The sequence below is a fragment of the Gallinula chloropus genome (assembly GCF_964237585.1).
Source record: "Gallinula chloropus genome assembly, chromosome: 22".
Classification (NCBI taxonomy): Eukaryota; Metazoa; Chordata; class Aves; order Gruiformes; family Rallidae; genus Gallinula; species Gallinula chloropus.
In genome coordinates, this window is record NC_140107.1 from 4,251,781 (window position 1) to 4,264,058 (window position 12,278).

A 12,278-nucleotide genomic window follows, 5' to 3' on the forward strand; every position below is an offset into this window, starting at 1 on the left:
CTTGTGCATCCCTTGGCAGTGCTGGGTCTCCCCAGGGGTCTCTCAGCATGGTTTTATCTGCCTTGCCTTTGGATCCAGAGCAGCTCATACTTGTTCTTGAACGTACTCAGTGTGGGTCTGGGCACGGCTGCCTGTGGGTTGTCCCCAGCCAGCCACAGCCCCAGTGCTGGGGGATGCAGCCAGCGGGGAGTTAAAATGGTACCCGAGGAGAAGGGAGTGTGGCTGCTTTAATTATTTGGCTGCGGTGAGAACTTGGTGTGGAGGAAATTGAACCCAGGGGAAAAAATACTGTAATTTCATGCAAAAATTACATGGCAGCTCCAAGTGATTTACTGCAGCTATTTTGGTGGCCAGCTCTGGGGTGTAATTAGAGTATTACTGGATAAGTGGCTGATGGCAGAGAGGGTCTTTCCGTGGCGTCTCACCTGGTCTTGTCCAGAGGAGAGGGGTGCAGGCAGGCTGGGACTGGGGGTGTGGGGGTGTGGGGTGTGGTATTTTGTCCCCAAAGCTCGCTGTCTCTCAGCAGGCACCTTGCAGAGTAGTGGTGGTGGCACCTTGTAGTTTGCCAGCACCCTTGGGACCCTCAGGGAGGGGCTACAGGTCTTATCCAGCTCCAGGGTGGCTTGGGGGGGGGGTGGGGGGGGGGTGGCAGGGCCATGCTGTGGGGTTCTTGGGGAGGGGGTGTGCAGGCTCAGCCTCCTGGGGCAGCTGTGCTGGGGTGGGGGGATTCTCAGCTCACAGATCGGTGCTGCAGTTTTTTTCCAGGAGGTGGTTTGCAGCCGGGGGGTGCTGTGGGCTGGGATGCTGGGGGGGGGGGCAGGGGCTGCGAGGGGCAGGGGCTGCTGCCTGACCTTATGCTCACCCCACGCACAGCGAGCCAGGCTGCTCCCAGTGCCCCAGCCCACCCTCTGCATCCCCCTGGGGCTGGAGCAGCGGGGTTTGGCAGGGGTCCCCAGAGCAGTCCCCTTGCCATCTGCCCAGGGCAGGTGGCCCCTGCAGCCTCCAGCAGCCTGAAGGCGAGTGGGGTGGCTGTGCCAGGGCCAGCCAGCAAGGGATGAGCAGCACACGGCTGGGTACCGACCCCCCCTCACCCCTTTGGCATTGCAGGGCAGGGGTGTGGGCTGTGTGTGGGGCTGGGGGCAGGCAGGGTGGGCAGGAGGTGGGCAGAGGCAGTGGGCTCTGCTGCCAGCTCTGCTTGCAGCGTGCTCAGAAGCCTCCCTTGCTGGGCTGTGCACCCCAAAAGTGCATCCTTCTCAAGGAGGGGGAGGCTGTAAGGGCAGTGATGGTCTCCCACGGGAGGGTCCCTGAGCTCCCCAGCCCTGCCTGCGCCCTGCCTGCTCTCTGCCTGCTTCCCTGGGAGCCAAGTGCCTGCTCGTTAGCTGCAGCCACCATGGTGCAGTCTAATGAGTCCTTTGGGGAGCACAAGGGGTGGGACAGGCGCTGCTGGGGGGGTTGTGCCTGGGAAGCAGAGGGATTACTGGGTTACACATCACATGCAGGGCTCCTCCTCTGCCCCCAACGTCCCTTGGCAAAGCGTGGCAGTGCCAAAGGTGGACAGTCCTGGCTGGGAAGGCAGCGTGGTCTCCCCTGGGGTTGAGGTGATGGTGATTGTGTCCTCCCTGGCAGGACAGGGCTTGGGGCAGGCACTGTGGGGCAAAGGGACCTCTCTGGTGGTGGGTACACTGGGGACCAGCTCTTCTGTCCCTTCCAGCCCTGCAAGGGCTGTGGCTGCAGGAGGAGGAGGAGGAGGAAGGGTGTCACACAGAGCATCAGCAGTCCTGGCAGGTCTGGGGGCTGTGCCAGCCCTATCAGGAAAACTCCAAGCCTTTGGCCAAGGGAGGAACAATCAGAGCAGGGGGTGTCTTTGAGCAGGCTGCAGGGGCTGCATTTGCCACCCCACCCAGGTGTCCCTCCAGCACTGAAACCACCCCATGCCAATCCTGATTCTGTCCCCATACATCCACCCGCTTCGTCCTGGGCTGGCCCTTTCCCTCAGCCCCCTCACAGGGACCTGGTGGCTGAACTGGTGTGAGCCACACTGGCCATAATGGGCAGCGGGGAAGATACTGGTGCTGTGTCTGTGCCCTCTGGAGAGCAGGGAGAGGCTGTCCCTTGGGGGGTGGGTGCCGTGGGTGCTCCCCTGGCTCTCAGAGAGGTGCCTGCTGATGGGGATGGGGCAGGACACAGTGGGGCAGGGAAGATGCTCCTGGTTTTGAAGGGGATGTGGAGTGATGGCAGCTGGCTAAAATAAACCGGCTGCCATGGCAACGGCAACACTCCCCATCGCAGAACTTGGTAGCAACCAGCTGTTTGGCAGCAGCAGTAACCAGGGCCGGGAGAGGGATGCCTTCTATCAGGGGTGCAGAGGGTCCCACCCCAGTGTGTGGAAGGGGCTGAGCTGAGCCAAGCACCCACCTGTGGCTTGGTACCCACCTGCATCCCTCCCTGCATGGAGCCAGGGCGTGTGAGGGCTGCAGAGCAGGGGTGCCATGGCCAGCATCCCCAGCCAGGGCTGTGGGGCAAGTGCTGGGCATGGGGGGCTGTGCAGGGCTGGGGGCATGGGGAGTGGTGTGTGGCTTGGGTTGTGTCAGTCACTTCTCCAGGGGCTTTGGGAGTTGCTTGCAGGGCTCGTGGTCAGGAGGGGGAGTGAGACACGGGGCTGGGTGTGAGACACAAATACAGCTGCCAAGTCCACAGGGGAGGCAAGGGGGAGTGCTGAGCCCCAAGGGGGAACCTGGGCTGCCCCTGGGGAGGCTGCACTGGGGGTCCGACCTGCTGTGATCCATGAGGGCTACTGCAAAGGTGGCCCAGGACCAGCATGGGGCCAGGCAGGCTTTGACTTGGGGACCCAGCCTGCCACCAGCTCCCATCCCTGTCCTGACGCCTGTCCCGGAGTCCTGGCAGTGGGTTGGGGCTATTGGGGCTGGTCTCCACCTGAGGACCTTCTCCTTTGGGTGAGGTTGGTCTGGGAGCTGCTGTCACCCAGCCCCAGGGAACAGCAGAGGGACATGGGCAGGGGGCTGAGCAAGCATCTGGCACAGGCTGGCCCCATGGTGCAGGTTCCCAGCTCTGCTCCTACACTCCAGAGCACCAGGAGCCACCCTTTGCCCCACAGCATTGTGGATCTGTGGGGCTGGGCAAGGCCAGACCCCCTTGCCTGGATCCTGCCAGGTTCTGACTGTGCTCTGCCCTTGGAGGGGGGGGGGGGCACAGAGAGGGTCTGGGGTGGGGGGGACACTATGCTGAGAGGGGTCTGCAGCACAGGGTCCCTTGTAAGCCCCAGCACACACGTAGGGGCTGATTAGTGGCTCCTAATGAGATGCTGGCTGGGCTTGGCGCTGGCTGTGATGCGGGCGGAGGTGGGAGATGCTCTGGCCCCACCATGCTGAAGAGCCTTGAGGGCTCCTCGCGTGTCAGCCACCTGCGACGGAGGGCCCGGGCTGGCCACGGCCCCGGCACGCCTCTAATGGGCATTTGGTTCAATTAGCAGCACGTCAGAGCCGCTCTGCTCAGGGGAGGCACTGACCCGAATACACTCGCCTCGGCTCGGCAGCCGCCGGCCAGACCCCCGCGGCGGGGAGGCGGCCGCCCTCCCTCTGCCCCCGCCGTGCCCTTTCGGGGGGCACCGGGCAGCCCACGCGGTCCCCCCTGCCAAGCTCCAGTGGAGATGCCCTGGGGAAGGACGTGGTGAGGGGTGGTGGGTGCAGGGGGGCAGCCCCGGCTCCCCAAGGGGCAGATGTCATACAGGACCCCGGCAGCGAGCTGGCTGCGGGGTGTCTGAGGTGGTGTGTGGGGCTGGGGGGGGTTATGGGACACTGTGGGGAGGCTGGCTGTGGGATGCTGTAGGGCACGGCAGAGCTGGTGGAGCCATGAGTCTGCTGTAAGATGCTATAGGGCTCTCCCAGGCTGTGGGACACTATGGGGCACAGTGTGGGGTGCTGGTGGCGTTGCAGAGGTGGTTTTGGGGAGCTGCATGGCTACAGGGCACTGTGGAGTGCTGGGCAGGGGGAAGGAGGGGTGCTGTGGGGCTGTAGTCCTTGCATGCTGTGGGGCAGTGCAGAGCACTGGGGGTCAGTCCTTGAGCAGGGGAGATGCTGTGCACGTGGCAGGGGCTCAAAACTGCCTCGCCGGGGCTGCTCCGTCCCAGCAAACTGGTGTGTGCTGCCCCAGCCCTGGGAGCAGCAAGGAGATGGGGAGATGATGGGGCTGCTCACAGCAGAGAGGCTGGCTGGGATTCACAGCCCTCCGGAGCCTGGCATGAGGCCCGTGCCAGGCTGTGTCCCATCCTTGGGGAGCTGGAGGAGCCTCGTCAGGCGTTAGGCTGGATGTACAGCTACCTGGCTGCCCTCCCCAGGCTTTCTCCTCCGTGCTGCTTCCCCCCAACCCAGACCTGGTGCTGGGTTCACTCACCCATGCACAGAGGGGCTGCTGCAGGGCAGGCTGATGTGCCAGCAGGCTCCAGAAGAGGTGACGGGCTTCTCATTCTGCTCTCTGCCTCCAGCATGGCATGGGGGGTCCGGCTGCTGTCAGCACCCGGCATCCGTCCCGGTGGTGAGCATCTGGGGTGCTTGGCATCCCTCTGGCTCGTGGGGCGTGCTGCCAGGGCGTGCCAGCTGCCATCTGCTCGCCAGGCAGGCGTGGGCTGTGCTCAGGATGCAGCATGTTGGTGCCAGGGCTGGTGGGCTGCGTGCAGTCACCAGCCGCTTCGGGCAGGATGGTGACGCCAACGATGGGGAGTCGGGCTGCCCATCCATAGGGGATGGTGCCAGGAGGCCAGGGTGGTGGCCGCCCTGCACTGAGGTGCTGGTGCACATGAGCAGTGCCATTTCTTGGGTGAATGTGATGTCTTTGGCATTGCCACTGGTGACTGTCCCATGCCACCGCCACCCCTGGATGGCATCCCCTGGGATGGGGCACCACTGGGGCTGTTGGCAGCCTCTGCCCCTTGGAATTTTTCTTCCAGTGCTGATAATTTTGATGTGTGGGAAGTAAATAAGCATCAATTAACCCCCGGAGCCATCCTGGTGCTGCCAGAGAGCAGCCGTCAGAGCGCTCGTTAGTGGCCCTGTCGCTGCTTCCTCCAGTGTGTGAGCCTCTGCCAGGTAATGGGCTCATTAGCTGGATGGACCAGCAGCACGGACAGACACACAGACCCCGGACACGGGGCTGGGGCTTGCCTGGAGCACGGGGTCTCTGCGAGCCGGACCAGGCTGTGCTGGGGAGGGCTGGATGTGCAGGGAGGGGGGTTGGAGTTTTGTGGGTTTGCTCGGTAAAAAACCCACCCAGGAGGCATGAGAAGAGCAGGGAGGGGTGACAGCCCCGGGGGAGTGATGGGGACAGCAGATGGGTGCAGGGGATGTGGCAGGGACAGGCGCAAGTCCGTGGGGTCCCTCAGGTCCTCTCCCCCACTCAAACCTGGACCAGGGCTTGTGCAATCCCGGTCTCTCTTGCCATGCACTCCTTTTCCCCACCGAGGGCTCTCGGGGGGATGTCCGACCTCTCCCTGCACCCATGGGCACCCCGAGCCTGGGCGGACACGCTGCTGGGCTGCTGTTGGCAGGGTGCTCGGGCTTGGGTGAAGGGCATGTTTGTGCCTGCCATGGGTGCCCATCTCGGGGTGCCCACCAGCACCCCAGCCCCGCGCTGCCAGTCAGTCTGTCCGGCCACAGGGACCCCGGGAATGCTCCCCGCGCCGCCGCGGCACTGCTGCCAGATGCAAATTGATAGTCAAGTCACTCATCCAAACAATGGGGTCCGGCTAATCCTTTTACAATGGGACTAATTGCTAATCAGACCGATTTCACACTGGCTGTTCCCCTGACAATGAGGCTCCGAGGAGAAGGGCTCCTGGAAGGGGGGTGAGAAAGGCTCAGTGGGTGCGCACAGCTCCGGCCAGCCCTTCCCCCTCCCATCCTCATGCCAGGCCCTGTCAGAGGCTCTGCCGATGGTACCAGGTTGGCCTCGGGGTCTTCCAGGTTGGCAAAGCCTCCAGCAGCTGGTGGCCAGGGGCTGGCTTGGTCTCCAGCCTCATCCTCCCTTGGTATCAGCCAGGGCTGAGCAGGGCTTGGGTCCACCAGCAGCACCTGCTGCCACCTCCAGCCCACTTCTCTGTACCCAGAGCATCTCCTGCCCCTCCACAGAGCTACAGGGACCAGGGCTCCTCCGTTTGGGTACCACGGTGTACCATGGGTGTGCGTGGGGCCAGGATTCTGGGAGGGTCCTTGCTTTGGTGAGCAGCCTGAGCCGTTGTGGGCAAACTGGGATGGGGAGGGAGACACAGGGAGTGCAGAGCACAGCCAGCCCTGCTGTGAGAAGCATGCAGGAGGAGCAGAGCAGTGTCGGTGGCATCGTGGGGACTCTGGGACTGGCACCAGCCTTCTCCTGGTCCCTCTGCACCCAGACAAAATCTGCCAGACCCATGGTGCAGACCCCTGCCGAGGCAGCCGCTGTCAGTGGGGGGTTTGCCCACCCCGATGTCCCCTGTGCAGCACCTCACAGGCAGGGGCTGAGCCCCAAACTCGGGGCCCTGCGATCATTAGCTGCTCGCTGCCAGCCCGGGGCTGGGTGCTGGGAGATGCTGCCTGCTCGGGGAACGTGCAGGGGCTGCCGGGGGGCTGCCAGGAGGAGCAGGTCCCTGCCTGCCTGGTGTTAATAAGCTCCTGGCCCGCCCCCGTGCAGCCCCCTGCCCTGTGCTGTGCACCCTGAGCCACGGCCAGCCGAGCGTGTCGGGGTGCTAATGAGGAGAGAGCCCGGCTCGCTGCGCCTGGCGCTTAATTGCTGCTGGCTTTGGGCTCGTAATGAAGATCCGCGGCGGAAGAGGCGACAGTCCTCCTTTCCCTCCTCTCCCTGGGGCAGCTAATCCCCCCCCGGCCCTGCCAGCCTGGTCACCTGCCCAACACCAGCCTGGCCCTGGGCTTTCCGGGTGCTGGGTGCCCGGTGCTGGAGCTGTGAAGGGATCAGCACCGTGCTGAACGCTCCCCTGCCCGTCCTCCGTGTTCCCAAACCCCCAGACCCCAGCCCCTCTCTCCATGCTCTGTCAGCGCAGTCCTGCCACGGAGACAGGCAGCATCTCCTGACTCCCAGAGCTGTGTGTGGGGGGTGCTGGCAGTGAGGGAGCAGGGCTCTACGGGGGGGCCAGTCCTGCGAGGCCCCAGCTGGAGCTGGTCACTCCAGCGAGTTCTGCTTGGGCATCCCCAGCCCCCCAGGTGATGTGTGTGGGTGCCACGGGGGTGTTACCGTGGGGCTGAGCTGGCTGGTGGCTCTGGCTTTGCAGATGAGGTGACAGCCACGTGCTCTGCTTCTGTCCCCTGCCACTCAGTCACACGTAGGGGAGCTTGGGCCATCCTGTGGCCCATGAGGAGGGGGTGTTTGGGGGATTCAGGGCTCTGAGCAGGTCCAGGCAGGCTGGACCAGTGCTCAGCTTACCCCAGCTGAGGGGCCATGAACTTCAACACAGGCAGCCACGACCGCAGAGGGCAGCACGTGTCACAACTTCCTCCCCGAGCTCAGCCTGCCCCCCTCCCCAGCCCTTCCCTGGGCTGCGCAGGAAGGGGTTAACAGCTAGCCCATACCTGCAGTTGCATTTTAAAGATGTGAAATTAAAGCCCGTAATTTATTCTCCCCACACACGAAGGAGCAATTAGTTCTAAACACGGCTTAATCAGTCAGTGCGAGATTGATTTCTGTAGACTTGGATTTGGTGGCTGCTGGCGAGGAGCCAGCCTGGGAGCAATCTCCAAATAAATGAAGTGCAGAGAAGTAAGCCATTACATAATATGATAGATGAGGCTGGAGCTCACTCGCCTCTTCATTAGTATTCCGCTGTACGCCGGCAACGGCACCAAACTTTCTCCCCGGCACCTTGGTTTCTTCCCGCTCCTCAACCCTCAGCAGCAGCTCTGCAGGGGCAGGAGGAGCTGCCTGCCTCCCTCCAGCAGCTTCTTGCACAGCCCTGTGCCTTCAGGCAGTGCTAAATCAAGGCGCTACACCACTGGGCTGGTGTCTCTTTGGGATGCTCTTCCCCCAGCCTTGCTTTTCCTCTCTGGACCCAGGGGAAGGTGAGGTGCAAGGAGCTGGAGTGGCATCCCGTGGGCTGCAGAAGATCAGCAGCAAGAGGTAGACGTCCTCATCCCCTCTCCTCCCCTGGCCAGAGCTTTGAAGGCATCTTCCCAGGGTCACCCCACAGGGCAGGGGGGGGAACTGGATGTGCTTGCACTGGGATGTAGCCCCTGGTGCCAGGTCCTTTCCGCAAGGACATCCCGGCTCCAGCCAGTGAGCTGCTCAGAGGCACAGCGGCACGCAGGAGCGAGAGGGGTGGAGTGATGCTCTCAGAAAGAAAGCCCCTTGAGATGCTGGGGGTGGATGCAAGGAGCCAGAAGTATCTGGGGAGAAAGCAGCCCCCAGCCAGCCCTTGTCTGGGCAGTGGGGGTTGTAGCTGGCTTTGCAGACCCGCCCATCACCGTGCTGTGGTGCCCCCAGGCAGGGTGAATGCCTTCTGCCCTTGGCACCCCACCCAGCTCCAAAGCTTCTCCACTTGAGGGGGGCAAAAAACCTTTCTTACACGGTGCTGACACGTGTCTTTGGGCTGTGGTGGTTCTGGCACACTGCACAAGGCACAGCATCTCCTCTGTGGTGGGGAGCTCACTGCAAAAGGACGTCGGGCAGGGAAAGCGGCTTGGAGCCCGCTCTGGAGGGTTGGCGCCCGGTGATGTGTAGGCAAAGGGGATCCCTCTGCCTGTGGAGCTGGGGGGTGCCTGGTGTTGGGGAGAGTGGGCTGGGACCTCTGTGGGGCTGTGTGTGGGTGAGACTGTGCTGGGAGCATCCTGGTGGGCTCCGCTGAGCATGTGGGTGGCCAGGGCTGGGAGGGTTGGAGAAGATCAGGACCTGTGTGTGGTCCTGACTCTGGTCCTGCTTTTGTTGCCTGCTCACCTGTCCCTTGCCAGGCTCCTGAGCTCTGGCTCTGCCTGGTGCAGGACTGGTGCATGTCCCTGGGGGGCACATGCTAAAGACTCTGCGATCATGACAGTAATTGTGCTAATGATAGGTAGCTGATAGATGCAGCAAAGGGCCATGACCCATGAGGTCCCTGAGGTGAAATGCCTGGCAGTGCTGTGGGAGAGACCTGCCGGCAGAGCCCTCTGAGCCCTGACCCCTCCATCCGTGTCCTAGGGGATGGACCCCAGGTCTGCCACGATGCCCCATGTGTGTCCCCCCCTGCCACCCCAAGCCCTGCAGTCATCCCCCTTCTGCTTGGGGAGCTGGAGCCAGCGCTGACCATCCCCTCTGTCCTTGCTGTCCCTGCAGAACTCCATCCGGCACAACCTGTCCCTGCACACCCGCTTCATCCGCGTGCAGAACGAGGGCACCGGCAAGAGCTCCTGGTGGATGCTGAACCCCGAGGGCGGCAAGACCGGCAAGACGCCTCGCCGGCGGGCGGTCTCCATGGACAACAACAGCAAGTTCCTGCGCATCAAGGGCAAGGCCAGCAAGAAGAAGCAGCTGCAGGTGACACAGGAGCGTGGGGAGGACAGCCCGTCCTCCCAGCAGGCCAAGTGGTCCGAGAGCCCCGCGTCCCACGCCAGCGACGAGTACGACGCCTGGGCGGACTTCAGGACGCGGGCCAACTCCACGGCCAGCACGCTGAGCGGGCGCCTCTCGCCCATCATGTCCAACCACGAGCCAGATGAGCTGGAGGAGGACGACGGTACCCCTTCCTCTCCGCTGATGTACCCCAGCCCCTCCAGCACCATGTCTCCTTCCCTCAACGCCCGCTGCTCCGTGGAGCTGCCCCGGCTGACCGATCTGACCGGCACCATCAGCCTGAACGAGAGCCTGGGGGAGAGCATGCTGGAGGACCTACAGGATGGTTACACCATGAACCCTTCGCAGCAGCTCCCCCCAGCCGCCCTGCGGCAGCGGAGCTCCAGTTTCACCTTCAACTCCAAGTGCTCCACCATGGGGGCTGCCACCAACACCTACTGCGGGACGATCTACAGCCAGCCGGCCATGAGCCTCATGCGCCGCTTGCCCATGCAGACCATCCAGGAGAACAAGCAAGCCACCTTCTCTCCCGTCAGCTCCTACAGGAACGCCTCGCTGCAGGACCTGCTCTCCTCCATCTCCTACGCGCACAAGGAGAGCATGGTCCCAGGGGACCTGCCCCTGCCGCAGGCCAGCCCCATGGTGCCGGCCCGTGGCCACAGACACAACCCGCTGCTGTGTGGGAGCGGGGAGCAGGGTTTGTCCTCCTACCCGTCCCACTCGGGCTCTCTCATGAAGAGCAACGCGTTGTACCACCCGTCACCAGCCGGTCACCACCCTGCGGTCAACACCAGTGCCTTAGCTAATCCTGTCAGCCTTATGAGCTTGCCCAGTGACACGTGCAGCATGACAGCCATGCCGCACCACGGGCATCTGCATTCCTATGCTAATAACCAAGGGGCACACATGAGCTTGCTGGATTCGCTGCAGGGCCCCTACCCGGGGGCTGTCCACCCCCCTGTGTTGGGCCAAGACAGGTTCCCAGCAGACCTAGACCTGGACATGTTCAACGGGAGCCTGGAGTGCGACGTGGAGTCGATCATCCTGAATGACTTTATGGACAGCGACGAGATGGACTTCAACTTTGACTCGGCTCTCCCGCCGCAGAATGGGCTCAACGTGCCCGTGCTGCCCGGGGGTCCGCAGCCCACGAACCAGAGCTGGGTGCCCGGGTGACGCCCCCCCTCGCAGGGGGCTCACCACCACGAAGCCACGAGGGGAACATTGAGACTAACCTTTTTTTTTTCCTTTCTCTTCTGCCTTTGTTTGTTACGATGGGCTAGAGCCATCGGCCTGAGCTCGGGGTCGAACACGAAACACAAACCGGAGGGTCAAATATTGAAGAGGGGGGGGGGGGGTAGGGCCCCCAGCCCCATGCCACACGCGTGCCCCATGCATGGGTCCTCCCGCAAGCATCCTCTGAAGGATGCAGGGCAGGCAGACGCAGGACCCAGGCAGGTCCAGGGGAAGGAGCAGGAAGGGAAAGGCTTTCCAGATGGTCCCAGTGCCCCTGTGCCAGTTTGATTTGTCCTTGGTCTGGGTAGTGGAGCTGTGACGGCTGGTGGTGTGGGAACCCCCTGCGTGGGCATCCCTTTCTGGAAAGGGACCCTTTTCTCTGAGTCACCTTGGGAAATGAGTCCTCAGAGTAGAAGTGCCAGGAGCAGGCACGCTGCCCCAGGGGAAGGTGGGGAGCTCATCACCCCCGAAATCCTGGTGGAGATCTGAACTCTGCCAAGCCCACATGCCCAGGCCAGCTCTGCGGTGGGTCTCCTCACATGGCTCCAGGCAGGTTTTCTTCCAAGCAGTGAGAAAGGGGGTGTTGGTGATGGAGGGAAGGGTGTGCAACCTGCAGCCCCAGGGGCAGCAGCCGTGCCCACTGGTGCCATGGTCATGCCTACCCACAGGAAAGCTGTGGTACCCTGCCCAGAGCAGGCGTGGGCATGTTCCTGCACGTGGTGCATGGCCCTGCATGGGGAGGTCCTGCTGGGAGTGACGTGCTGCTGGCCTGGGTCCCCCATGCCAGAGGCTCGGTGGGAGCTCACGGGTTCAGGGAGGGGGGAGTATTTATTTGATTTCATGCACTCTTTTGCCATTGAGTTTTTGCATTGGAAAGCAGAAAGGGTCAAGCTTAGGGAGAGGAGGAGAAAGGTCGTGGGCAGTGCTGAGGGCTGTGCCCCATGGCACGTCCCATCTTGGCTTGGCCATGGTGTTGGGTGTTGGATGACGGTGTGGAAGCGTGGGGGTTGTGATGTGGGTCACCACTGAGGCGGAGGAGGAGGGGAGGGATATGGTGGCCAGGCCTCCCAAGGCAGTGTGGGGTGGACCCTGCCCCAAGCCTGTGTGACCCACGCTGCTTCCCCTGTGTGCAGAGCTCAGGGGGGTGCCACAGGGCTCACAGCTGGGGCAACGGGGCTCCTGGGGGCATGGCTGCTTTCAGGAGCGACTCCAGCCAGCATGACTGAGCTGGGGGCTCACTGCCCATCCCCAGGACACTAGGCAAGCTGGTCCTGGGGGGTGGCAGCTGGAGGGGTGAGCCCTGGTGCACCCATCTGCCAAGGGCTGGTGCTGCCTGGGGATGGAGCTTGCACGTGGCCCTGCTGTGTGTTGGCAGCCCACATCATCACCACAGCTCTGCGGGGCAGGGGTGGGCTAGGAGCCCACTGCCATCCTGCCTAGCTGGGACAGGGAAGCTCAGCCCTTGGGGCAGCAGGGTTTTTGAAGTGGGGCAGCTGGGCAGG

At 63.2% G+C, this 12,278-nt stretch overlaps 1 protein-coding gene across 1 annotated transcript in view; it reads left to right on the forward strand.

The window, feature by feature from the left end:
* FOXO6 (forkhead box O6) overlaps positions 1–10,716 on the forward strand; it is a gene marked incomplete at both ends in the record, with an annotated part of 34,451 nt that extends 23,735 nt beyond the window's left edge. Inside the window, one exon of the mRNA XM_084274439.1 lies at positions 9,304–10,716. Coding sequence (XP_084130565.1) covers positions 9,304–10,716 — 1,413 coding nt within the window. The remainder of the gene's footprint in view (positions 1–9,303) is intronic.
* Positions 10,717–12,278: the final 1,562 nt, after the last annotated feature.